General features: G+C 39.0%; 1 protein-coding gene across 8 annotated transcripts in view; it reads right to left on the reverse strand.

Moving 5' to 3' along the window:
- The window catches only part of mcf2la (mcf.2 cell line derived transforming sequence-like a), a 72,349-nt gene that overhangs the window by 44,069 nt on the left and 875 nt on the right, over positions 1–27,405 (reverse strand). For 2 of the 8 annotated variants that reach the window (XM_038277207.1, XM_038276788.1), the window contains exon 1: positions 18,671–18,856. The exons of 1 other annotated variant lie outside the window; for it this stretch is intronic. In XM_038277207.1, the coding sequence (XP_038133135.1) occupies positions 18,671–18,833 (163 nt within the window). In that variant the 5' untranslated portion in view covers positions 18,834–18,856. Of the gene's footprint in view, positions 1–3,486; positions 3,746–18,670; positions 18,861–19,942; positions 20,060–20,506; positions 20,655–27,405 lie in introns of those variants that run through there. 5 more of the 8 variants (XM_038276859.1, XM_038276924.1, XM_038277049.1 and 2 more) reach the window with 5 other exon arrangements.

Genomic DNA, 27,405 nt, shown 5'->3' on the forward strand with positions numbered 1-27,405 from the left:
CGTACCACGTGCTCATCCTGTTAGCTAACTTTTTCTGCGCATGTGCACTTTAAGCCACATACCGGTATGTGTGGTGAGCTATGGTTTCAAACAATCGCTGAAGCTCACCTTTCTCACAGTGGTTCTTTGAAAATGGTCGAGGGTCGTAAGAGAAAAAGTTTCTACGAAGTGTATGAGAAGAAAAGAAAGGCCTCGGAGGAGGCAGATATATCCCGTAATGCTTTCTGCGGAGAGCTCTCCATGCAAAGCTTAATGGGATTTAGTGTCACAGTTACCCTATAGTGGCAACTATTAACAAAGATAAAACATGCACCGCACAGAGGAGTTACGTGACAAACAAAGCAAAAAGCATTGATCATCTGTCCAAATGGTCAGTTAACCGAGTTCACTATAAAGTCCACTCTATAATCCCTGCTGTATGTGGACATAGTAAGCTTGTATGAGCAATGAGAACAGCACATTTTAAACAGGGCGTGCACAAGGAGAAATGGGCTTGTGCATGCTCTTGCACCCGCATTTTCATCTTAAAGAGGAGAGGGCGGGTCTTTTAAAAAATCCTCCACAATATCTTTAAAAAGATAACTTAATATGAATTTAGATATTTTTATTCCTTAGAATTGCTTTACATTGCTGCTCCTGAACCTCCTAAACCCAACCTGAACTCTATATGAGTACTCATGCTGTTGATTTTTCTACAAAAACGCAGCATGGCCCTGAAAATTCATTTTGGAGTAATTAGCTTACATATTTAGCAGAAAATGCAGTTAAAATAAAATCATCATAACAAATTCTAAATTCAGTTATGACCGGTAATATTACACTGATGAGCAAACTCATCTGAACGCACAAAGTTAAGATATTTGTTTCATTCTTAATGCTTTCTGTCACGCTTTATCCCAGCAGGGATGGATGGAAGTAAGATAACCCATAACTTTAACATAAAATAATAAAATAAACCTAGCTGTGTTACAGATTACAACAGCTTGGCATGCCTCACCATGTTATAAAACTTAAAATGAATTTGATTTGTTTAAACCTGATGAAAGTGTTCCCCTCATTTATTAATCAGTTTATTTGATTTGTCGAGCATCTGTTTCCTCCCTCAGGGATCATGAAAGATCCATTTAGCTTTCCTCTGGTATATTTATTGATTTCTGTTGCAAATCGTTGATGTTGTCCTGCTGTTGGATACAAAGAGCAAATTTAACAATTATTTGTGAGATATCCGTAACTGTGATGCACAGCAGCTTCTGGAAGCAGAGATGAAAATTCAGACTAAGAGAGAGGTAGCCACTTTTTTGCAATGTTTTTTATGTGTGAGCAGGATTTAGGTTGGCCAGCAAAACACACCAAACTAAACAAACCTGTAAAAGCCAACATTGAGCTCGATACAATCTCCATGGATTATGATAAACACAGCAGCTCATGGTTCGACTGATAATTCTCACCAAAGCAAACAAAAAGAGCTGAATAAAAACAACAGAAAAGTCAGCCAGCGAGCACACAAGAGAGTGGAAAGAGGGGGGGGAGGAGATGTTGATGTCCACAGGCCGAAAAGGGTTGTGCCCCGAAATGACAAGAGGAAACACACAGAATTAATGGGATGAATGTGATTAACATGCTGTCAGTGTGCTCCTCAGCATACTGTACCGCGAGTTATATGATCCCACAGTTTGCTTCGACAAAACAACTGTACGACCTGAGGACAGAATACACTGTCCACCTTGGATTTGATTATGTAAGCATTCGACGGACAACGTCTCGGTGCAAACGAGACAAAATCAATGTGAAAAAAAAAAAATTATAATAATCGGGTCGCAATAATTATGTTAGGTCAGTGATTGACAATTAATTTAAAAATGGCTCTTGGTGAAAGTAGTATATTGGTAAAGGATTATTGTAAAGAATCTGGTTTCAACTCATAAGATCGACATCAAACTAAGTCTTTGTAAGGAGAACATTAATCGGACAAGCTAAATAGAGGACCTTGGTAACACTGGAGAAGCTACAGAGATCCAGGGTTCAGGTGACGGAAGACATTTACAGGACATATAAAAGTCATATCCTCCACAAAAACTGCATGAAATCCACTGCTGAAAGTTTGTCACAGGTTTCAACAAACGTGGAAAAAGGTAAAACCAAAATATCAGGATTTTGAATGCAACTTTAGATGCTGCACAAAATACAGAATGAGGCGTCCATGCAGGGAGAAGTGGCAGCAGGGACAGAGAGGTTGATTGGAGTTCAATTCAGCTCAATTCAATTTATTTTTACAGTGCCAATTCACTACACATGTCATCAGAGACAATTTATCCTGATCATACACTCAAACTGATTCAAAGTTTTCAATCTAAGGAAAACCAGCTGATTGCATAGACTAATTCACTCAAAGACAATCTCTCACACTAAGAATGCTTGTAGTGACAGTGGAGAGGAAAAAACCCCAGCAGAAACAGGCTCAATGTGAGCGGCCATCTACTGTACCAAGGCCGACTGGGGTTCAAGGAGACAGAAGCAGATGATGGGAGGAGTTAAATAAGGACAGTACTGAAAGAATACCCGTCTAAAACTGGAACATACTTGAGATTTACTATTTGGACAACAACTCTACACAGTAACGGAAACAGAGAGAATCGGAATGTGTCAGAGTGGCCTAAACAAAGTCGGGCCAAACATCCTATAGAGAGAGAATCTGGCGATTTCAAAACTAATGTTCACCAAACCTCTTTATCCAATCCAACAAAGCATGAGCTACTTTGCAAATGTGCAGCTCTCACAGCACCAGGAGAAGGTAATACACATTCTGGATTTGCATTTGTAAAAACTATATTTCTTTTTACATTGTGCGCTAATTTGAGTCTTCTAAATAAAATGCTACTAAAAAAGGAACTAAAAAATTCACAGCTTCACTGGTTAATGACACCTTCCATTTAAGGAAGACATGATCAAGTCATAAAGATGGAAAAACACATGACCACAAGCCGCCCTGCCCAGAAGTTGTTCATTATCGCCCCTATTGGAAACATAGATTACAAAATGGGGAACATGACAACTTATAAGTAATGTCAAACAAGATTGTCAGCAGTTAGATTCAGCATGTGAGAGCTGAAAGAAAAAACATGAACTGCATAGATTAAAACACAGTAACCAACCCTTGCAGATTAATTAGGGAAAATCTGACCAGGATAATGCACACCAAATTTCTAATATATTATCAGGTATTACCTTTAATTCAAGCATTTAATTTCTGCATGAATTAAAGAACAATAAAATGTATTTTATATGTAAGATTTCAAATTCATTTTGTTTGACATTTGTCTCATTTTAAAAATCTAAATGATTTATTATTCTCTAAATAAAAAGAAGACATTTTACATTTCTCTGTCTAAACAGAAGAGATGCATAAAAATCACCTGAATTGTGGCTTTTATCATAGAGTATATTCTATTACAAGATAGACTTGTCTCAGAGGAAACTCAACTCTACCTGTTATCATCTTCAGCTGCAGCCACAGCCTGGTGATCTCGTGGCACAGTTGAGACACTCTGTTCAGAGCCATGGTTTTACAGAGACAAGCATGCCCTCTCACCCACGCTCACCCACACCCACGCTGAGCTAAAAGACAGTCGAACGCAACCAAAGTTTCTGTCAGAGAACATCCTGGTGGAAGGTGAGGTTGTCCATTCTGCCACAGCCGAGGATTTCAGCTGCTTACTGAGCTGTCACCAGACAGCACAGCCCCCTACCATGCTCACCCCCCCACACACAGACACATACATCCACTCCCACAGTCTGTGTGCCAGTAAGGAGGAGGAGATTCAGACGGTCCGCCCCTGGTATCACATATCATACTTCTTCCAGAGACATATTTAAAAATGCAGCAGTTTCTAGATTCATTTGTTAATAAATTGAAAATGTAAATAAATGGTGATGATTACTGTTAGTATTAGTTGTTAAGTTTCATTATCAAGATTTAGGCCATAAAAGCAATAAGAAAAAGCAGGATGCATGTTGAAAATGTAGGAGTATGCATACCTGCAAAAAGGCACCACTTTGCCGTGCAATGCAAAAGAAAGACCCCCTCCTTTCCTAATCTTAATCATTAATTTTTTCTCCTCCATTTAAGTGAAGAAACTCTCCCACAATCAAACAATGGCAGTGAGGACAGCAGGGGGACCCAGTCTGCCACACACTGGTGAGTATGAGAATAGCCATTCAGAATTTTAAAGATGCAACCCTTCAAAAAAAAAAAAAAACTTAAAACAGTCTGTTATCTAAAAACCAAGCTATGAACTGTATATAGTACATAGCTATACTATATATGGTATATAGTATATTATAACGTTTTATATTAAATATAACTATAGATCCTGTATTCTGTATATATATTTAATTTGTCTGCATCATCATCAAATCAAATTCCTTGTTAGTGCAAACCTACTTGCAAATAAACTTGATTCTGATTGATTCTGAAATCCAGTTTTTATTCAAACCTAAAAGTAAAGTCAGCAAATGCAGATAATGGGTAACTTAATATCGACTGATCACCACTTTCCTTATATTAGGGAAAACAACAAATTATTTTTAAATACGGCAAACTGACAACTGACAAGGAGAGGATAGTCCATATCCATTGGCTGTCATGTCACAACCTCACATTTTTATGGTTCTGTAATCTTTGTTCAGACTTCAATAGCAGAAAAGATAACAAGAGATAAAAAGAGACTCAAACTTTCCCTCTTATCTGGACAATGTTACAGATTAACGTATACAGAATGTAAAAGGGCATGTTTTTTTCCTTTTTTAATATTTTTTTTTTTTACAAATTAGAAATTACGTTCATTTTCATAGAGCCCTACAGTTAATACATGAAACTATATTTCTATCTCTACCAGTGCATCTAGAAACTGATTTCCTTTACTATTCAAAAAAGCTTAAGCTCAGAGTCAGGTTTGACAAAGATAAGCTGTGAAAATGTTTATTTAAGCTATGCCCCAGATCCCCAAACTGTGCAAAGAGGAAGTGGTGGCCTAGCGGTTAGAGCATTGCGCTTGGATCCCAGAGGTTCAGAGTTCAAGCCCCACTCCCATTGACTGCCACTCTGGGTCCCTGAGCAAGACCTTTAACCTCACACTGCTCCCCTGGCGCCGCACAATGGCAGCCCACTGCTCCCCATAGGGATGGGTTAAAAGGTAAATTTTGTTGCTTTGTACTTGTGAAAAAGTAATGGCAATAAAAGTTGAATTCTGATAATAGGTCTAGATTTGGTCTCATGCAGAGCCATTGAATAACAGAGTTCTGCCAATGGAAGCCCAAGTAAGTTAGCTTGTTAATACGTCCATTCAAAATGCAGGCAGATAGACCCAGGCTCGGAATGGTAATCTGTGATACGGTAGGCCGGTCCTAATTTCAGCGTGCATAAGCCGGCCCTCCTTAAATCATACCGGCCCCAACATTTCCTCTCCGGCCGAAGCTCCTACCTGTGACAATAAGTAACTCAAGGAGTTCAAGAAGTAATACAATATTAACTACCTAGATGATGCATGAAGTATATATAACCTTTCCTTGTCATGCACATCCTTGTGATGGTTGGCATATGGTGTCATTTTCTATTTGTTCAAACCGTAAAATCCTTGCAACAAACTAAACTATAATAAAACTAAAATGCCTTCTTTAAACTAAACCACAATGTTCCTCTTATATTTGGTGAATTTATGTTCGAATATTTCGCAAAAATATGTTGCGGTGCATGAAGGGGTTTTGCATCTGTTTAAATAATTCCGTTTCATTGCCCACATGCAACCTAGGCTTGAAGTGAATGCTTATTTATGAGCTTTCATGTATTCACTCTTAAATTGGTTTATGTTGGTGTTTTTACAACACTCAGGCTTACGTTATAGACCTAGTATGTGTGAGTGGGTTTCTGGCTGGCTTCGTGCAAGTGTGGGGTAGTGGGCCGGTGTAGATGGAAAAATGCCAGGGCCGAAAATCTTTCCCAGTCCGACCCTGGACAGACCCAATACTTTTAGTAATTTTTTCACGCAAGCATTATGAAAAAGTGTTGCCATTAGAGAAATTGTTTCATTTACATGATCTAAGACGAGCTCTGCTAATGTCTATGGCAATTCTAACAGAAACGGCTAACTTCCCTCAATCTAAGTCTAAAGCAGTGACGTGCGGTCAGGGGAGGCAGGTGAGGCAGTGCCTCACCAGCCATCATGGAAAGAAAGAAAATATATAATCATAAAGTAATTTAAATTGTTATATTCATCCGGTGGTTTGTACTAAAAAATATTCATTTTTCATGTAGCTTCACCAATTTCGATTTTTATTTGTTCAAAATCGCTGAATTTTCTTATTTTCCCATTCAAATGCTTGGAAGCGATGCTGGTGAGGCAGCAGCGAGCTCTGCCTCACCTTGGATTGCGCAACCCCTGGCTCTGCGCTGGCTGCAAAGCGGAGAGAGCATGTTGCTGTACGGCGTCAATAAAATGGTTTAAACAAATGTAATATGTGAACTTATTTCTAATAATTTGGCTTATGTATATAATGTACAGAGCTTTTTGTCACCAACTGTGTTTGTGTAACGTGTTTCGTGTAATGAGCGATTATAAACGGCAGAGAACAAGTTCGAGGTGAGGCAGGCAGTTCTCTTGCCTCATGGCAGGGGGTGCTCAAGAGACTGAAAACATAAGGCAGGAACAGGACGGATCAAGGAAGGCTTTCTTCCCTGGCAGTGATCTCCATTGAGACAGAGAGACTTTTAAAACTGAAGGAAGATAAGGAGGACTTCTATTCATTTATAAGTAAAGGTAAGACAGTAATAACATTTATTTTGTTTTGTTTTTTAAGGAAATGTGTGTTTTGTGAGCTACAGTTTGTATGTGTAAGGATGCAGAAGTGAAACATAACCTGTAAACTGCTGTCAATCTATGCATCTATTTGCAAATCTGATTCTGATGACGTCAGTGCCTCACCAGCTATGAACCTCACCGCACGTCACTGGTCTAAAGTAAAAATGCAGGGACAGGGAGTCCTCACAGGTCCTCACATTGCCCTCATAACATTAAAGGTCTTATTATCTTGCACAGTGCTCGTATTCATCTCATGATTATGTTCGTGATCAGGCATACTACATCCACATTATAAATAGACTTTTTACATTGAGACAAAGTAGAACATGTCTAATTATATTAGAATAAAAATAGCTTTTGCTTCTAATCATCTGAACATGTTCCTTTTGGTTAAAATGTGATTAGGCAAAAAGAGATTAAAAACAATTTCAGAATGAGACTTGTCATTCAAATTGCTCTAAATGCTTAAATGAATCTCATATTGGAAATGAGATTAAGATTAAAAGAAATTCAGAGGTTTTTTTTAGTTGATATATTAAACAGGCTAAAATGCACAATGGTTGTGAGACTACTGTAGAAGACACTTTCGTTTTTTTAAACCTACTTCTGTCTTTCCATAAAACCTTTCTAGCCTGAGTAAATACATAAAAAAAATAATAATAATCATCTAATTAAACAAACATGTCAACAGAGGGGAAGAATACAACCTAAAACAGGCTGACTTGATTCAAAAAGCAGAATCCCTGCTTCCCTCATAACATGGAGTAACTTTCTGTCGAAATCACGTAGGCTAAAAGGGTTAAAAATAGATGCACCATGCTCTGGTTTAAGATATAAAATAAACAATTAACTTGTTTGCTATAAAAACATTTAATCGGTTAGAGTTAGGAGAGACTGAACTGCAACACCTCAAGCGAACCTATAGAAGCTCAAAACAGCCGCTGTAACGCTCAAAGAGACATTAATGGTTTATTGTAAAAGGACTGAAAGACATAGGCTGGCTATCCAGGCAGCTAATGAAGATTTTCAATGCTATTCCAATGTTCTGTGGACTGGTGGAGCTGGAACAGTTTAGAAAGTCTTACTCTAATTACATTTGGCTTAAAAGTAACAACAAATAAACAGTCAGACATGGTGGTGTTAGAGTGATGGTATGGGACTGCTCCTGAATCCTTCTGCGAATGATGGAAACATGAATTTTACAACAGAGGAGAAAATGCTAAAGCAAAATATCCTGCTAATGAGCAGAAGGACGACCCTAAGAAAACCAGCGAATTCACTTTCGAATGTCTAAATAAATAAAATCAATAGTTTTTGAATGCTCTACTACAGATGCATTTTCCACTGTTCTTACAGCCACTATTAACAACCATTCCTTTATCAGTTTGCTGTTGAATGTTCATATAATACAGGTAGCTATAAGCTGTGAAACTACAACGTTGTGTAATTCAGGTATAAGTAAAAAAAAATTTTTTATATATGCAATACAATTTGAGATCAGACCAGATCAGATCATAAAAATCTTGAAATTTAAATTGATACTCAATCCCTAATCAGATTACATTTCTTTCTTGCAAGGGTCTCTGGTTCACTTCTATTAAAGACATTTCTTATCAGAGGATTGCAGTCCTTCCCTACACTGGAAAAAATTTAAATCTGGATAAGTCATTTTTTCTTAAAATAAGTGCTTTTGTTTTTGGATTAAGGACGTAAAAGAGAGACTTTGCCAATGGAAGAAGACAATTTAAACTTAAAACAAGAAAACTCAATTGCATTGGCTTATTTTAAGTGCATATGATCTAATTATCTTATTTTAAGAGTAAAAATAGTCATTCCAATGGCAAACTATCTCATTTACCTACTTAAACTAAGGGTAAATACACCTAATTTAAGAAATGTTTACTTATTTCTAGATCTTTTTTCCAGTGTATATTAATAATAGGGGTGTCCAGATACAACTATTTAATTAACAATAAGATATCCGTATTGCAACTTTGCAAATGGAGCGATACTGATATTAACCTGATCAGATTTTAGCACGAATGCTTTGATCATGTGATAACTAAACCCACTGACCCATGTAATATTAATCAATGACTTAAAGAAACAGAAGCAGAGAGTTTCTATTAAGATGCCTAAATATGGGAGATATTAGTTACCGTCCAATATCATCTGATATTAGTTTTTTAGCTGATATCAAACAGATATCTGGTATCAGATGAGGACACTCCTATTAATCAGAAATTCAAAGAAGAAGCAAACAATTAACGGCTATTTTTATATGCATGTCAGTAGATCTGTTATATTTGCAGACAATCCTCTGATATTTTGGATCGGTGGAACTTGGCTGACTGGAGCTGAGAAAACTTTAAGAATTGATCCCAAACTATGATTTTATAACATCCTTTCAAGCATTAGGGGGACAATTTTAGTAACTTAAAGCTGATATTACACCGTTTACCATCTTGCCATGGACCCTTTAAGGACCGAAGTTAAGCCGATTTAGCAGGACACCAACCCAGGTCACATCATTTAAGTACCGTATGTGTACTGCTTATGATAATCCTCTGCCTACTTTTTCTTATTTTATTAAATATATTCAAAGTATCAACACACCTTCTGGGAAACTAGGTTCATTGTTTACCGAGTCCTCCCAAGCAAAGAGGTAGTTATTAGGTTAAATATTTAGGAAGCAGGTTGTGCAGTTTCTGTATTAAGCGTCCCAATAAGAGTTGCTCTTCATCAGTGCAGACAGAGTGTTTGCATTGCACTGTATGAGATTAACAAATTTTATCAATCTGTAATTAATGTAATATTTTGGTGGCAGTAAAGTAAACATTGCAATGGAAGGCTCAGTTATCTGGGGATCAAATTACGAATCCTTTAGGTTTAAATGTAAATGAAAGTGTGACAAACTGTTATTTACCTGAGAAGTAGATCATCTAATGCAGGGGTCAGCAACCTAAACTGTTCAAAGAGCCTTTTTAGACCAAAAAAGCTCAAATAAATCTGTTATATAAGCCCTGTATGGCAACACGGGCTTTAAGTGTATTAGCCCACTGTAAAAATGGACTATGTGGGCTTAAATATATAATAAGCATTCATGATTAAATGTTTATCCTAAGGCAAATGTCACATTATGTGACTGTGTTGCTGTACGATATTTGGTGCTTTAAGTTTAAATTGCATTACAATATTAATGTATTAGGCTTTGTGTCATTGATGAAATTATAGAAGCACAACAAAATGCTGTTATTTTTATTTTAAGGATTTGGGGGTAAAAATTCAAAATACCTGCATAAGAGCACTACCTGCTGGATCTGTGAACGGATTTCCATCCTTGCAACCAAACTAGCATCAGTAATGGAGTTTGGAGATGCAATCTACTTCTTAAATCTATCTTTGCTCTCCTGTCATTTATTCAGAAGTTCTGCAATCACACTTTTTCTCTCACTCCCAACTTGTTGGCCGGCTGCATATTTAGCATGCCTTCGCTGGAATTGCCTGTCCAAATTACTCTTTTATTAATTGACAAAGTCTCATTACAAAGCAGACATTCAGACAATCCTTCCACATTGGTAATGAAAGCAAATTATTTGGTCCATCTTCTTTGAATTCTCTGTTCTCATCAACTATCTCCTTTTTTACCACCTCGGGATCCATGGCATGAGACACACCCGTCAGTTTGTTTAAAACCGCCACCTGCCTGGCACCGCACCATGCTGAAACGTGTGTTGCAGGCTAAAAGGCAAATCTTCATTGACAGAAATGTTTGCATTTATCATTTGAATATATTGATAATGCACATTTTTACAGCATTGGAGAACAGAATTAATGTTTGACTTCCTGCACAACAAATTAAAACAAAAAAATCCATATTTTTCCATTTTCATCCATTTTTGAAAAAGCTCCAGGAAGCCGCAGGTTGCTGAGCCCTGGTCGAATGCAACTGAAACTCAGGACTGATACCGGGTAGTTTCATGGAGGTAGAAATGCATTTTCCTCCTTTGCTGCTTTTTGTAAAAACTTTTTTTTGCTAAAAAGTTCTATGACGTTAAAAGATATTAAACATGCAAAGCATACAAAATTGTCACTAATACCTGAATTAATAACATATAATGCAAATTTTTCAAGGGGAAATAAATGCGCACCTGTGTCTGTTTTCTTCCTAAAGGATGTTACGCAGACTGCTACGGATGTCTATTTATTGTTAAAAGGGATATGATGCAGACTGCAGGCACAGCAGCTTCCAGCTGAAGCTTCATTTCTAGAAAAAGACTTCTGTGTCTCCACAGTAGAAACACTGCTCACCTCCTCCACAGTACGATCAAACAAATTGGCCCGTTTGAGAGTAAACAGGAACACACCAATTTAGAAATGACTCACAAGACTAAAAATGAATCTGACCTAAAGCAGGAAACACAAACTTCTTTAAAGAAGTTGGAACAATATACTTGTCAAAACCATGTTACTTTTTAATTAATTATTATTATTATGGATTTAACATACAGTAGCAAGTCCTCTTGAATGGATTGCAAGCCTAAACTCTCTGACAAGCACAACAGATCATGAAGATGAAGATATTCGGTTGCAGGAAGCCATTAGGCCAATTTTCTGTTTCCCTTTGAGCAAACGCCTGAACCCATCAACTCAGCATTATTTCTACAGTCAGAAACAAAGTTAGTTCGAAAGCCAGTCCAATCTTCTTAAAATATGACACACCAACAATCAATATTTAATAAACAGTGTCATTCTGTTTTGACTCCACTGCCTATTTTGATGTCCAATATGTAAGTGTGGAAAGTCTATAATCTTGTCTTCTCTTGTAAAACGCAGAACCATTAGCATCAGACATCTACTAGTTACACAGATATCGTTGTGCAGGCAAATCCTTGCAACAATATTCTTCTGAAGCTGCATAAAAGATGTTTTATCTCTAATTTTCAGCCTGCTGGTGTATAGGACACTGTTAAGATGTCAGGTTCTAGGAAAGGATTCTTTAAAAGGATCTAAATGATATCATTATTAGTGTGATGAAGAGAAAAGAAAAACATGCCATTCATAAAAGGACCTGTAGGCACAAATACAACTAAACCCACTTTGCAACACGGGGGCAGCAGCATCATGCTCTGGGCGTTAGATACACAGAGCATTCTGCAGTGAAAACATTGAAAAAATTAGAGAGTTGAAGTAGCTAAAAAAAAAAACAGAAACAAAAAGGAGCAATTAACAGAAACTGCTTTGAGAAAGGAGAACTTTTAACATCAGATGACTGAAGAAAGAGGAAGGATCACTGTTAAAGGGAAAGGCGTAGATGACTGGGGAATAACACAGGAAGACCCCAAAAAAAAGCAGCTGACCTTTAAAATCAGGAGGCTTTAATGGTGTCATGAGTTTGTTTATCACTGTTACATAATTTCCAACAATGTAGTTTGAAAAATACCTCTTAATAGTTACCTTACCGGTATTTCCACTGTATGTGTTTTAGCTTTTATAGGAGATCTGCCTTTGCTAGATATGGGTCAGTTTAACCAACCATCCAACATTTTCTTTTCCGAACTTCCAACACTTTTCTTCTGCAGCTGAATCGACTTTGCGAGGAGAAACTTTTGCCGGCTTTGCTCAAAAATTTTTTTGTGATTTACTAATAATTAACAGCATTAATGGACAATGGAGGAAACGTGCAACTCTTGGTTGGAATCAAAATCAAAAATACTCCAATAAATTACAGTTAATGAGAGATGATTGAATGATAAACTTAAATCACAAGAATATGATTTTCTGTTTTAGTAAATGTCACTTTGCCTTTTTTTTTTTATAATAATTCGATTTGCTAAGGGACAAGATTAAAGACGTGGCAGCTGCTATTTTTCTGTCATTCAGACTGAATAAAAAAAGGAAGAGTATCCACTTTAAAAGGGAGTGGTGCCTACTAATGATTTTGTTCAGTGAACCATGTTCACCTCTGCAGAAATACTTGCTGTCATCATCTTTTTGCATCAAATGGTATTTCAAGGCAAGGATATTGCTGTTAATAAAAAAAAAAAAAACAGTTCCGTTTTTGTAGAGAAAGCGTTAGAAAGGGATTTGGTAGCCGCCATTATAGAGCTCACTCAGAAATGGCAGCAGGTGACTGTTCCTGCAAATACAATGATGCTGAAATCATTGACCAAATAATGGCAGCAAGGAAAAACACTCCTGTCCATGAAAAACCATCAGGGATGGACTGAAAGGGGATCATGTTAAGAGTCGCGTTTTATGAAGTGAACAGAGAAGCAACCTAGAAGCCATCATGGTTGGAGTCACTTTTGTCATTATGAATTGCTCCACTTACAATTTTACCTCCGAACATTGCAATGAACAGCGATCATTTGACAACCTTCATTTACCAATAATTGGGTCACCAATCAGTCAATGTTTTTCCCTTTATTCAGGGTGCAGAGGAAAGATTGGCATTTTATAGATTGAACCTTTTAATAAACTTGATAAATCAAAAATTCTTGCCAAAGGCTCTTAGGAACTCAAAACCATTAAAATGTTTAATATGATTGGTATAAAAATTATTGGAAAAACATTTCACGATTCTTTTAGGTCCACGTTTGTACATGTTTCTGGTTCTTTGCATGTCTTTTTGGCCAATTTGATACTTAATTCTAATGTTATGCTAACATTGAAAAAGGGATAAAGTGACCCCATCAGCTTTGGGTTTATTTCTTGAAAAAAAAAAAAACATCCTCTCCTTGGGCTGCCACCTTATCGTGGTGGAGAGGTTTGAGTGTCCCAATGATCCTGGGAGCTATGCTGTCTGGGGCTTTATGCCCCTGGTAGGGTCTCCCAAGGCAGGCAGGTCCTAGGTGAGGAACCAGACAAAGCGCAGCCCAAAGACCCTTATGATGATTACAATATTTGGATTCAGCGTTCCCTCGCCCGGACGCGGGTCACCGGGGCCCCACTCTGGAGCCAGGCCTGGAGGGGGGGCACGATGGCGAGCGCCTGGTGGCCGGGCTTTCACCCATGGGGCCCGGCCGGGCTCAGCCCGAAGAGGAAACATGGGTCCCCCCTTACATGGGCCCACCACCCGCGAGAGCGGCCATAGGGGTCGGGTGCAATGTGTGTTGGGTGGCGGCCGGGGGAGGGGACCCTGGCGGTCCGATCCTCGGCTGCAGAAGCTGGCTCTCAGGACGTGGAATGTCACCTCGCTGGTGGGGAAAGAGCCGGAGCTAGTGTGTGAGGCTGAGAGGTTCCGGCTAGAAATAGTCGGTCTCACCTCAACGCATGGTTCTGGTTCTGGAACCAGTCTCCTTGAGAGGGGCTGGACATACTTCCACTCTGGAGTTGCCCACGGTGAGAGGCGCCGGGCAGGAGTGGGCATACTTGTTGCCCCCCATCTCGGCACCTGTACGTTGGGGTTTACCCCGGTGAACGAGAGGGTAGCCTCCCTCCGCCTACGGGTGGGGGGACGGGTTCTGACTGTTGTCTGTGCTTACGGGCCGAACAACAGTTCAGATTACCCACCCTTCTTGGAGTCCTTAGAGGGGGTACTGGAGGGTGCCCCTCCTGGGGACTCCCTTGTTCTGCTGGGAGACTTCAACGCTCACGCGGGCAATGACAGTGAGACCTGGAGGGGCGTGGTTGGGAGGAATGGCCGCCCTGATCTGAACTCGAGTGGTGTTCTGTTGTTGGACTTCTGTGCTCGTCATGGATTGTCCATAACGAACACCATGTTCAAGCATAAGGGTGTCCATATGTGCACATGGCACCAGGACACCCTAGGCCGCAGTTCGATGATCGACTTTGTCATCGTTTCATCGGACTTGCGGCCGTATGTCTTGGACACTCGGGTGAAGAGAGGTGCTGAGCTTTCCACTGACCACTACCTGGTGGTGAGTTGGCTCCGGTGGTGGGGGAGGATGCCGGTCAGACCTGGCAGGCCCAAACGTGTTGTGAGGGTCTGCTGGGAACGTCTGGCCGAGTCCCCTGTTAGGCGGAGCTTTAACTCCCATCTCCGGCAGAACTTCGAACACATCCCGGGGGAGGTGGGGGACATTGAGTCCGAGTGGACCATGTTCCGTTCCTCCATTGTCGAGGCGGCTTATCTGAGCTGCGGCCGCAAGGTTGTCGGTGCCTGTCGTGGCGGCAACCCTCGAACCCGTTGGTGGACACCTCCGGTGAGGGATGCTGTCAGGTTGAAGAAGGAGGCCTATCGGGCCTTTTTGGCCTGTGGGACTCCGGAATCAGCTGATGGGTACCGGCGGGCGAAGCGGCATGCGGCTCGGATGGTTGCTGAGGCAAAAACTCGGGTGTGGGAGGAGTTTGGAGAGGCCATGGAGAAAGACTTCCGCACGGCTCCGAAGCGATTCTGGTCCGCCATCCGGCGTCTCAGGAGGGGGAAGTGGTGCAGCACCAACACTGTTTATAGTGGGGATGGTGTGCTGCTGACCTCGACTCGGGACGTTGTGGGTCGGTGGGCGGAGTACTTCGAAGACCTCCTCAATCCCACCAACATGTCTTCCATTGAGGAAGCTGGGCCTGGGGACTCTGGACTGGGCTCTCCAATCTCTGTGGGCGAGGTCGCCGAGGTGGTTAAAAAGCTCCTCGGTGGCAGGGCCCCGGGGGTGGATGAGATCCGCCCGGAGTTCCTCAAGGTCCTGGATGTTGTAGGGTTGTGTTGGCTGACGCGACTCTTCAACATTGCATGGACATCGGGGGCAGTCCCCCTGGATTGGCAGACTGGGGTGGTTGTCCCCCTATTCAAAAAGGGGGACCGGAGGGTGTGCTCCAATTACAGGGGAGTCACACTCTTAAGCCTCCCCGGCAAGGTCTATTCGGGGGTGCTGGAGAGGAGGGTCCATCGGATAGTCGAACCTCGGATTCAGGAAGAGCAGTGTGGTTTCCGTCCTGGTTGTGGAACGCTGGACCAGCTCTATACCCTCAGCAGGGTCCTGGAGGGTGCATGGGAGTTCGCCCAACCAGTCTACATGTGCTTTGTGGACTTGGAGAAGACGTTCGACCGTGGCCCTCGGGGGGCCCTGTGGGGGGTTCTCCGGGAGTACGAGGTGCCGGGCCCTTTGATACGGGCTGTCAGGTCCCTGTATGACCGGTGTCAGAGTCTGGTCCGCATTGCCGGCAGTAAGTCGGGCTCGTTTCCGGTGAGCGTTGGACTCCGCCAGGGCTGCCCTTTGTCACCGATTCTGTTCATTACCTTCATGGACAGAATTTCTAGGCGCAGCCAAGGTGTGGAGGGGATCCGTTTTGGTGGCCTTAGGATTGCGTCTCTGCTTTTCGCAGACAATGTGGTCCTGTTGGCTTCATCAGGTCGTGATCTGCAGCTCTCGCTGGATCGGTTCGCAGCCGAGTGTGAAGCGGCCGGGATGGGGATCAGTGCCTCCAAATCCGAGGCCATGGTCTTGAGCCGGAAAAGGGTAGAGTGCCTTCTCCGGGTCAGGGGGGTGTCCTGCCCCAAGTGGAGGAGTTTAAGTATCTTGGGATCTTGTTCACGAATGAGGGGAGAAGGGAGCGGGAGATCGACAGGCGGATTGGTGCAGCATCTGCCGTGAAGCGGGCGCTGTATCGGTCCGTCGTGGTGAAGAGAGAGCTGAGTCAAAAAGCGAAGCTCTCGATTTACCGGTCGATCTATGTTCCTACCCTCATCTATGGTCATGAACTCTGGGTCATGACCGAAAGAACGAGATCGCGGATACAAGCGGCCGAAATGGGTTTCCTCCGTAGGGTGGCTGGGCTCTCCCTTAGAGATAGGGTGAGAAGCTCGGTCATCCGGGAGGGACTCGGAGTAGAGCCGCTGCTCCTCCACGTCGAGAGGAGCCAGTTGAGGTGGCTTGGGCATCTGTTTAGGATGCCTCCTGGACGCCTCCCTGGTGAGGTGTTCCGGGCACGTCCCACCGGGGGGAGGCCCCGGGGAAGACCCAGGACACGCTGGAGAGACTATGTTTCTCGGCTGGCCTGGGAACGCCTTGGGGTTCCTCCTGAAGAGCTGGAAGAAGTGGCTGGGGAGAGGGAAGTCTGGGCCTCCCTTCTTAAGCTGCTGCCCCCGCGACCCGACCCCGGATAAGCGGAGGAAGATGGATGGATGGATGGATGGATGGATGGATGGAAAAAAAAAAACATGAATCCTTCATCCAATCTCTTCTTTTCTTCCTTTTTCTTTCCTTTTTACAAGGGTCCATGTTTTACCTCTTTAATCCTTCTAAGAGGGACTATTATCAACTCTCTATAAGGCTACAGCTTCTTTGCATTCAAAACAGCCTTAAAACTTTGTGACGAACTGTATCGTATTGATAGATCTGGTGACAGCAAAGGGTCGAATGAGTACAGATTGAGATGATGTTTAGTTTTAAGGAGGAAGGTAGTGGCATTGAATAATGGCTAATAAGAGTTTGGGTGAACAAAACATCCCCCATACCATGATACCAGCGCCACCAACCTCAACAGCTGATAAAAGGCTGAAGGGATCCATCTCAAAGATTTAAAAATTGAATTCTGACAAGGTTGACACATGACGTTTTTGAGCGATGGCTATCGTTCCATCATCGGTAACCAAATATCTCCCCGTTCTGCTCAGACCGATGTCACCGACAAAGCTTTTCTATCCACACGACTCCTGATCAGAGGCCGTTTCCTCCTTTTCAAACCATCTATAAACCAGAGCGGTGTCGGTTTATGAAGATCACAGCAGATAAACAGTATCTAAAATACCAAATAATCACCTAATGTCCTTTTTTTCCCCACAAAGCTTTATTTGAACCTCAGCAAACAGTCTTTAACATGTTTGATATATCGTGCCCGTTAACGACTTTAACCAGAAAAACATGATGCAGAGCAGAGACACAGCGCTGTCTTTGTCTGTGGCACACATGAGTTACTAAAAATAATACCATCATGTCTAAATGCAGAACAAAGCTCCCATAAATAGACCTGTACAATCCCTAAAATGTGCAAGTAGCTTAAAATCTGAAAAAAAAAAAATACTTTAGTCTTCTCATAAGATATCTTTATCTGTTAAGCAGTTTGATCAATAGTAGACAAATACTAGCATTTACTGAAATACACACCTCTTCCGTGCCACCTTAAGTAAACAAGGATGTTAGACATCCACGTTTGCTCTCTTTGTGCGTGTTATTGTGTCACTTTAAATCCCTTATCACATCGGTTCCTAAACATCACAGTTTAGAGTGTTTTTAGAAGAGGTGGACAACAAACAGCTGAGCCAGCCCCTTTGGACGAACTAAAGAGAACTTCAAATATTTGTTTAGAGAGTGACTTTAGCAGAGGGTTCGAACGTCAAAAGGGATTGTTTGAACGCCCAAGAAAGGGACAGCAGAAAGCTTCCCCATTGGACGAACTAAAATCTAAACTTTATAATATCGCTTCTCTTTTTTTTGTTTGTTATACGAGATCTTGATGAGAAAGAAAACATATGCAAATCTAGACTCAAATGTTGCAAACAGTTCTTTTTGAAGCTCATAATGCAAATCATGCACAGTCCTATATGAAATCCAGCCATTTCATACCTAAAAGTAAAAAAAAAAAAAAACTCAAAAGTCAGCACATTTTTTCAGAGATTATTATGTTAGAAGGATCCATGTGATCATTGCTTGGAAAACAAGAACAAAGGAAATGAAACATTTCCTGGGAATTTGCACTTTTATTTTGCTCAGCTGTACGTTTCCAATAAATAGCAGTTATGAATTTTGCAGTTTGTGCTTTATTGCGTTTATTTAAGTCTAATCTACACACAATCTTTAAACAACAGCAGAAAGCTTTTTTTTTTAAATCATCACAGGCATCCATATACATACCTCTGCAAAGTCCACTGTGCAGCAGCTGGCAGCAGTGCATATATCTGTAGAAACTCTTCATCTCCTCCACCGTAATAGAGACAGATCTCTCTGTTCCATACTCATGCTTTAGGCTGCCTTCCCTCATATTCTCACTCTCCCCATTTTCCCTCACTGTCTTCATCTCAGGTGGAGGGACGGGTATCGGCAGGTTTTCACTCTGCTCTCTTCACGTGTTTCTCCCTATCTGCTCCTGCTGCACACCTGTCAAGATTTCCTTTTTGATCACGTCACTCCCGATTCCTCCACCCCTCCCTCTTCCAGCTAACTACTGTATCTTTCAACCAGTAATTGCTTGCAGTTTGTAGGTGGATCTCAATAAAACATATTAATAAAAAGCATTAAAAGAGATACTTGATACCATGTCCTCCAGAATCACGGAGAAGACTGCTTACAGTATTTGAAAACCTTGCCAACTAAGCTATATAATGTCATTGTGATCTGTGCATCCAGTTATATAGATAAAAAGTTGAGTGGAAGGAAAACGTTTGTTGGGAAAAGGTTGAAGAGCAACAAAAGGTAAACGCAGCATTAGACACATTCTACATTTCATTTAGAAAAATGAAGATACACAAGTGTGCCTCAAGAAAGTTAAACATAGAGTTGCATCATAAACAGAGCGGGATACTTTAAAGATTTAGTTCAGTTAAATTTGATAAGTTTAGCTGTGCTCAGCCCTGACTTCATCTGCTTTTCAGCCTCATGAATAATCCCAGGCTTTCCTTCAATCCTTATAAGGCTACAGCAAACCAGTCATGGCAAAGGAAATTGCATAACTTGAGTTATGACTCATTTTTAAGAATAAAAGAAGAATATCATGTTATACAGCTGTCGTGATATTTTTATTGAAGGTTACGATATGTTAGATATGCTAAATGCTTCAACACCTAGCTTTGAGTATAAAGCTTAATAGCTATATGAGTTAGAAACGTATCAGTCTGCCTATTCAAAAGCTACTAAAGTAACACTAATCTTTAAAATTAATATCCCATGATAAAGATGGGATCACAGTTAAGACAAAAATCAGACTTTAAGCAAATATCTGAGCTGTTTTTTATTAAATCCTGTTACTAAAATATCACTAATTCATGGAAGCTTTGCTTTTTTTGTTTGTTTTCCTTTAACTAATTTAGTTGCACTGAGTGAATCGTACCGATTTTCCTACAAGTAGTCAAAGCTCAGACATGCTTATATCTATAAAAGCAGAAAACGGCAAGAAAATGAAACACTGACCTTGTGTGTATGTCTGGGTGGATTTATGATTTTTAGTATTTTTTGCAGGTTGTATGCAACTCCAGAAGCAGGAAGACATGCTAGATGAGGTCCACTTTGTGCTCCACCAGCTATTCATCCGTCTGTCAACTGACTAACTGGTAAGATCGAGGCTATGAAGGTTGAATATTGACTCCAGGGGTAAGATTGTAATTAGCAACTAACAGAGGTCATTGTGGCTAATCAGTAACAGCACTCCAAGGAGAAGTCCGCTAGTGCCCCTCCTGGTCTGCTGAGCTGAAAAAAACCACCACACTAGATCTTTCTTTTTTTTTCTGTTAATCATTCTGCAAAATTACCATTAAACTTCTTGTATTTTAAAAAATTAGAGAAACCCAACAGTTGGAGTCCCACATCTGATCCTGCTGGTAGGAAATCCTCCTGTCATCTTTGCCACATTATAAAAAAAAAAAAAAAAACGAATCTGCAGGAAACTGTGAATCTCTAAGTTAAAGAAATAGATAAAAAGGGAAGCTTTTCATCTATAAAAGCTGCGCAAAGTGGCTTGGAGTAGATCACACTAACCTCTTGTCCAGGGTGGTCGGTGGCTCTGACTCTGCTGTGTTTGTCGGGTCAGCAGGTTGATAGATACAGACACGTTGCTCAGGAGTTGAAACAACAACTCTTGGCTGTCTTGAATTAACTCCAAAAGAGACATTTTCACATGGCAGCATTTAGGTTTTTTGTTGTTTTTTTTGTCAATAATAATAATAATGTGAACTCAGTTCCTGCTGCATTTCGTCCCCTTTTCCTTCCATTTTGGAGCTGTTTCTGTCTTCTCAGTGTGTGGCTATTTCATGAGTTTATCTCAGGAAAAGAGGGGTGGAGGGTGGGACAATAATCCCCTAACAGCTCATTATACCATACCAGTATGTGAAAGTGTCTATACACGGCAAAACATAGAAATCTAAATAAGTCATTTTTAATCAAAATAAGTGCTTTTTTTTTTTTTTTTGCTTTTTTTATTGAAGAGGTAAGAGAGACAACTTTGCAACTGGAGAAAGACAATTTACATTTAAAATAAGAAAAAAAACAATTGCATTGTCTTATTTCAAGTGCATATTATCTAATTATCTTATTTTAGGAGTAAAAATACTCATTCCATTGGAGAATCATCTTATTCACTTACTCAAATTAAGGGTAAATACACTTAATTTAAGACATTTTTACTCATTTCGAGATCGCTTTTTGTCGTGCACTGCAAAAAAATGTACATCTAAGTTAGTAATATTTTTTTGAAGTGAATTTTTCCATTATTTGAGCAGATAAGTGAGATTGGATGAAATAAGAAATTTACATTTAAGATAAGATAAAAACAACTGTAGTCTTTTATTTCTAGCAAATAATATCTATGCAGTGTAGACTTCATTTGGAACTGGTCCCTAGTTCTGTAACTCAGCGCTATTCCAGATATTTTGAATTGAGAAAACTTCCTGGATGGGAAGAGAAATGCCTTCAAACTTGGAAAAACAAAGTCCAGTGGTTTGTTTTTGTTGTTTTTTTAACCTTTTTTTGGAATTACTATGACCTGGATGACTGAGAATCTTCACCAGCGCGTCCCCAGTTCTGCCAATTCTACAGCTGAAAATTTTCCTTCTATTGTTAAAAGGTTTTTTTATATATATATATTTAATAGAGTAACAGAAGGTATTGTGTTTTCTCAACTGAAAGGTTAAATATATTTTGTTTTGTTTTAATTTTTTTCAAGAATAAGTAAATAATGTCACAAGCATTAAGATTTAGCCACTGTTAAATCCCAATAAAAATACAGTTCCAACAATTTCCTACAGTCAATAAGGATATATTAGTGTAGCATTATAATGATGGGGTGCTTGTTTCCAGCTTAGAAAGGGAAGGGAAGCTGGCCAGTATTTTTGGAAAACACGCATTATGCTTATTGCAGGGAAATCCTAAAAGTCTAAATAAAATCTATGTAAACATAGAGTTAGAGCTGCAATGGAAATTAAAACAAAGTAATATAAGGTTGGGCATTTATAGTATTGTTTATCGCGATTGTGATACATTTCTAGTCATGAAAACAATTCTATTTATGCAAAAAAATTAGAAAAATTGATGATACAAAACAAAAAAATACATGAACTGTGAATTTTATTTTTTATATTCATATTTTTTTTTTTTTCCAGTGGGCAAATTTGAAGAATGTGATTAAATATGGTTTGCTACAGGATGTTTAACAATTCTTTATGCAATTGAACAAACTGGTGAGAAAGGCCACTTCTATCCTAGTCACAGTGGACTCAGTGGAGGAAGTGGCTTACATCCATCATGGAGAACACCTTCCATCGTCTCCACCAGTCTGTAGAGGAGCTGAGCAGCTCCTTTAGTGAAAGATTCTTACACCCTGTTTGTAAAAAGGAGCGCTACCACAGGTCAGTCATCCCTGCTGCAACTACACTCTGCAATGCAACACTACAACGGCAATAAATTGAGCAATATCTAATGTGCAATTTACGATTTGGTACCCTTTGCAATAACCTGTTCTCTGTGTTTGACACCCAGTGCAATAACTATATATATAAATATATATAAAAACCCATGTAAACACCCTGTGCAATAACCTTGTACAATGATCCTAATATAAAAAATAAGCAGTGTGTCGTATGCAGTCAATCAATCCATAACAGGTGTCCTGAAGTAACCTATTTCAAGAGTAGTCGTGATCGTGGGGATCTGATTGCTGTGGCATGCAGTTACAGCTATACGGTTACCTAAGAAAAATGTATGTTTTATCGTCCTTTTTATTGTAGTACCGCAAAATATGGTGATAAGATTGTAAGGCCTCGTGAAATTAACCTGACAACAGCCAGATGCATGCCTCGCTCCGCCTAGCTCCTAGGCAGAGCGAGGCATGCATCTGGCTGTTGTCAGGTTATCGTGAAATAGCCATTTGTTTGTTTTTTTATGATTCAGTTATTTTTCAAAAATTGACCGAACCTTTTAAGATGTACCTTTAAAGGACTTAAACATGACTAAGTATTCAATTTCTTTGTACAAAAAATGCAAATCCACATACCTGTACCGCCTTCCGAAAGGGAACGCCTATTAAACGCATGTGCGAGTGTGCACAAGCCCATTTCTCCTCGTGCATGCTCTGTTTAAAAGTTGCTGTTTACATCGCTCATACAAGCTTACTTTCTAAAAGAATATTTGCAATTTTCCACTGTGTCAGACTCACCACCGGTACGTGAAAATGGGGACGATCAAGAGGGATGGCCTTATGTAAACGTATCACAAGTATGATTGACAATTAGGAGGATAACTTATTTTAGTGATCCACCCGGAACAAAGAACATCCTCCAATATATATCTAATAAATCTAGTTCAAGTATCACAAACTAAGTAGGCCACATCATGTCTGTTTGTCGCCAAATAATATTGTTTAAAACCTCCTTTTAACTTAGTTTTTGTTAAAACTTTTCTTTTTCTTCCAATGGCAGGGAGAAATGAAAGCTTTTCTTTATGGAATCGGCAATCAGATTATTTAAGTGCACTGCTTTTTTTTGTTTCATAAAGAAAACATGACGTTTCTTACTTTCTCACTAACTTAAATTGGTATGAGCTGACAGGGTTTGTTTAATATCTTGAAGAATATGACCTCTATTCTAAAAGTGTTTTAGGTTGGGTTAAAAAAAAAAGTAAATAATATGATATAAAAGAAAAAAAGATGCTTAATCATCAAAGTTAAATCTTAAATTGCATAATCTTGTAAATTACTAGCAAACCTTTGCTTTTTATGGTGCATTCAAGAAGTCTGGAGCTAAAACAGTGGGAACTCCTGATGCCAGCACTCCTGGCGCTTCTTGGAAATTGCAGCTACTAAATGAATGAAAGAAGAAATTACACTGGTGCCATTTGCAAAGGTCTCCTCCTCCTTTAGACGCTCGCATTATCTTCTGCTTCGCCTAATTCATCACCACACAATAGCATCAAAATTCCGACTTTACAGCTTCAAAGGTAACTGGCAAAGTCTGCTCATGCACTTTTCATTATCTGGTATTCTGCACAATTAGATTTATTAATGAGTGAAGCAGAACAGTCACTGTCAACTTCTAACAAGAAGTCGAATTGTTCCTACATTTTCTTTTTTTTTTTTTTAGATCACTCTTGAACCCCGTGTTCTCATGAAAACTAGGAATTGATTTACGACTTCCAAGGAATTGAATATTCATACTTGTCTCTGTCTCTCACAAATATTAGCAGCAATGCATTTCTCGTGTGATTTAGAGTGAAGAGCCAAAGCAAAGACTTTTTAACTCAGCTTGGTAAGAAAAAATAAATAATAATAAATATATATATGTGTGTGTGTGTGAATGAATCTTACTAAAGTAAGATTTTCATTGAAGTCATATTACTCTACAAGTAGGTAGCATACTTTACCCGATAAAGCAATTTGAACAGTTATGCAATGAAAATAGATAATTTTATTCCTCACTTCATTTTAACCACTATGGGTCCTTAAGAGTTTGCTTGTGAAAGCTGGGTTGGGTAAATAGTTTTTATTTTTTTTAGGGGTTTCTTTTTATTACCTAACTGCTTTATATTGCAGCACATAGAAACTGCCACTTTAAAATAAAAGAGGAAAAAATGGAAGAAAATTATTTGATTCGAAAATGTCTCAATATTTTTAGAGCTAGACTTAAAAAAGAAGACTTAAACCCAACCTGATTTTGTTTTTAACATTTATAAATTGGAGTTTTGAATCAATTTTTGGTTTAAGAAAGAGGTTTGAATGGAATAACCTTTTATGGGTTTAACACGTTTTCCCATCTTCGGCTCTTTAAAGAATCCAAAACCGGATCAATAATCAATAAAGTAAAAGGCAGCAATAGGTAACATGTTCAGTAGACAATAAAGAAAATAACATATATGGAAAGCACTAAATGACAGAAGAAGAGAAAGAAGAAGAAACCTAAATAAACCACAAAGGAATCAGTAAAGGAAAAATGAATCTCAGTTCAGAAATGGAAGCGAACATACGGAAGAGGATTAGGGCCAGTGAAAAAAAAAGGTCAACTGATTTTTAAATTTTATTTCAGTTTAATATGGTAAAAAAGTCATACTTTTTTTCTCAGAATTCTGACTTTAATCTCAAAATTCTGATTTTTTTTCTCAGAATTCTGACTTTAATCTCAGAATTATGACCTCAATCTCAAAATTCTGACTTTAATCTCAGAATTCTGAACTTAATCTCAGAATTGTGACCTTAATCTCAGAATTCTGACTTTAATCTCAGAATTATGACCTCAATCTCAGAATTATGACTTTAATCTCATAATTCTGAACTTAGTCTCAGAATTCTGACTTTTTTCTAAGAATTCTGACTTTTTTTTCCATATTAAACTGAAATAGATTTAAAAAAAAACAGTTAACTTTTTTCAGTGGCCCTAATCCTCTTCCATACAAAGATGAAGAGATTATGACAACAAATGTTTATCTCTTTGGAACCAGATTTATTAAGTAAAGAGGGAATGAGTGAAAAGCTGCTAAACAGAGGAAACATTCATTAAAGACAGCTGGAGAGAATCAGTGTTAGCAGAGTTTGACTCCTACTAAACGAGTTATTGGACCGTACAGAATCACAATTGTTCTTTTATCTGAGCTAGAAACCAAACAAGCTTATTGATCAGTTTATTCCCTCAGGAGATTTAACCATTTAACCTAACATTCAACCACCAACAGTGGCGTCGGGTGAAGGAGTTTGCCCTGCAATTGGAGGGTTGTCGGTTCAAGCCCTGGCTCCAGCTTTCAGTGCTGCTGTGTCCTTGGGCAAGACACTTCACCTGCTGGCCATTTACTTTATGCTACCAGGACTCCAACTGGGGCTAAGTGATACGGGTTAAAAATCTAATCTCTGATTCTTTTTTCCTGCCAATTTCGATTGATTGTTTTTCTTCCTTAAGTTTTATAATAAAAATTACGTACATTACTTTCAAAAAAGTAGTTTTCACAATCACCGCCTTTGGGAGGGAACCTTGATTTAAAGGGAAATGAAATTGAAGCTGTGAAAATGCTGGTAAAACAACTTTTCTCAACAAACAATGAAAACAGAACAAACTTAATGTTAGCAGCTGGTGTTACAAAGTCAGCTTGTTTTTCAGTTATAAATATATATCTAGGAAAAAGAAATGTGATGAACTGATGTCACCCTGAGCAATGAAAGCCCAAGGAGCGCATCGGTGGAGAAACAATCCTGATTTTCCAGGAATTAAATTATTGATCAGCCTTAACTCCAACGCCTACAAAGGCTCCTCAATCATCTTTCAGGCATCATGGAAACTTTTATAAAATAAAACCAAGGAGTAAAGGGGGATCTAAAGTTAACTAAAGTCCAAAGGTTTTTCTCTCTCTGACAACAGTAGATACAATAGATTTAACTTTTGACCATTTTATCTCAACTAAAACAGTATATTATATGAAACGCTTTTAAAATTTGACCTTTCTTGGCTGTAATTTCATGAAGAAAATTATTTTTTCATAAAGAAAATCCTTGATTTTGACTTAGGACTCCAGTGCAACTGCAGCAGTAGATGGTTCTCATATAAACACAAAGCAACAACATCCTTAAAGTTTATTTCCTTTAAATAAATAAAATAAGCTATTATTAAAAGAAGAGATTGCATATGAATTTATTCAGAGGAACTAGCCTAGAAAAGTAATTTATAAATAACTAAATTTCATTTATCATTAAGAAGATTCAAATAAAGCAGTGTTGAAAATAATAAAATCAGGTAAAAGCTATAAGAAACTAAAATTCCCATTCAAAACTACTGACTTCTATGGTCCAAGGAACACAATAAAAGTTTAAAGAAATATCTGAGATTCAAAATTCTGACATATGAGGTGAGAAAGATGCCAGAACAAAGGATTAAAAACATTATTAACAAAGAAAAACAGGGGGATTAATGTAAAAATCCAGCCGATTCATTTTAGTTAAAGTCGCAAAGCAGAAGATATTATTTATAGTGCAGATCTATTATATGAAAAGGCTGATTTAAATGTGATGCTGATAGAAATGTAACATTTATTATTTATAATTTCGATATTTGCAAGGGAGTGGCCCGTTATCCCAGCTGCCTTTGACTTGAAGTGTGTTTTTTTTTCCTATTATAACATTTAAAGCACACTAACCGAGACAAGCTATTATTTCTCAGCCATTGGGGAAGTATTCGTTGCTTTTGTTATGAGATGTAAAAGAGGAAAATCCCTCAGAATGTATGAAAGTTTATTTTCTACTGCTGACTTTAGGGGAGGTAGATAAACTCACTGATGTTGTCCAATCTTAAACTTGATGGGGGAAGATTTCAGAACCTGATTTATGAGGAATATTTTATATATAAAGTGAAATACAAGTAAGTTAGTGCAAATTAGAGGTCATTTATTTCTTCCAATTTGTGTTAAAATCT

Source organism: Cyprinodon tularosa, unplaced genomic scaffold, assembly GCF_016077235.1.
Source record: "Cyprinodon tularosa strain WSP-4 unplaced genomic scaffold, ASM1607723v1 ctg1, whole genome shotgun sequence".
Lineage (NCBI taxonomy): Eukaryota > Metazoa > Chordata > Actinopteri > Cyprinodontiformes > Cyprinodontidae > Cyprinodon > Cyprinodon tularosa.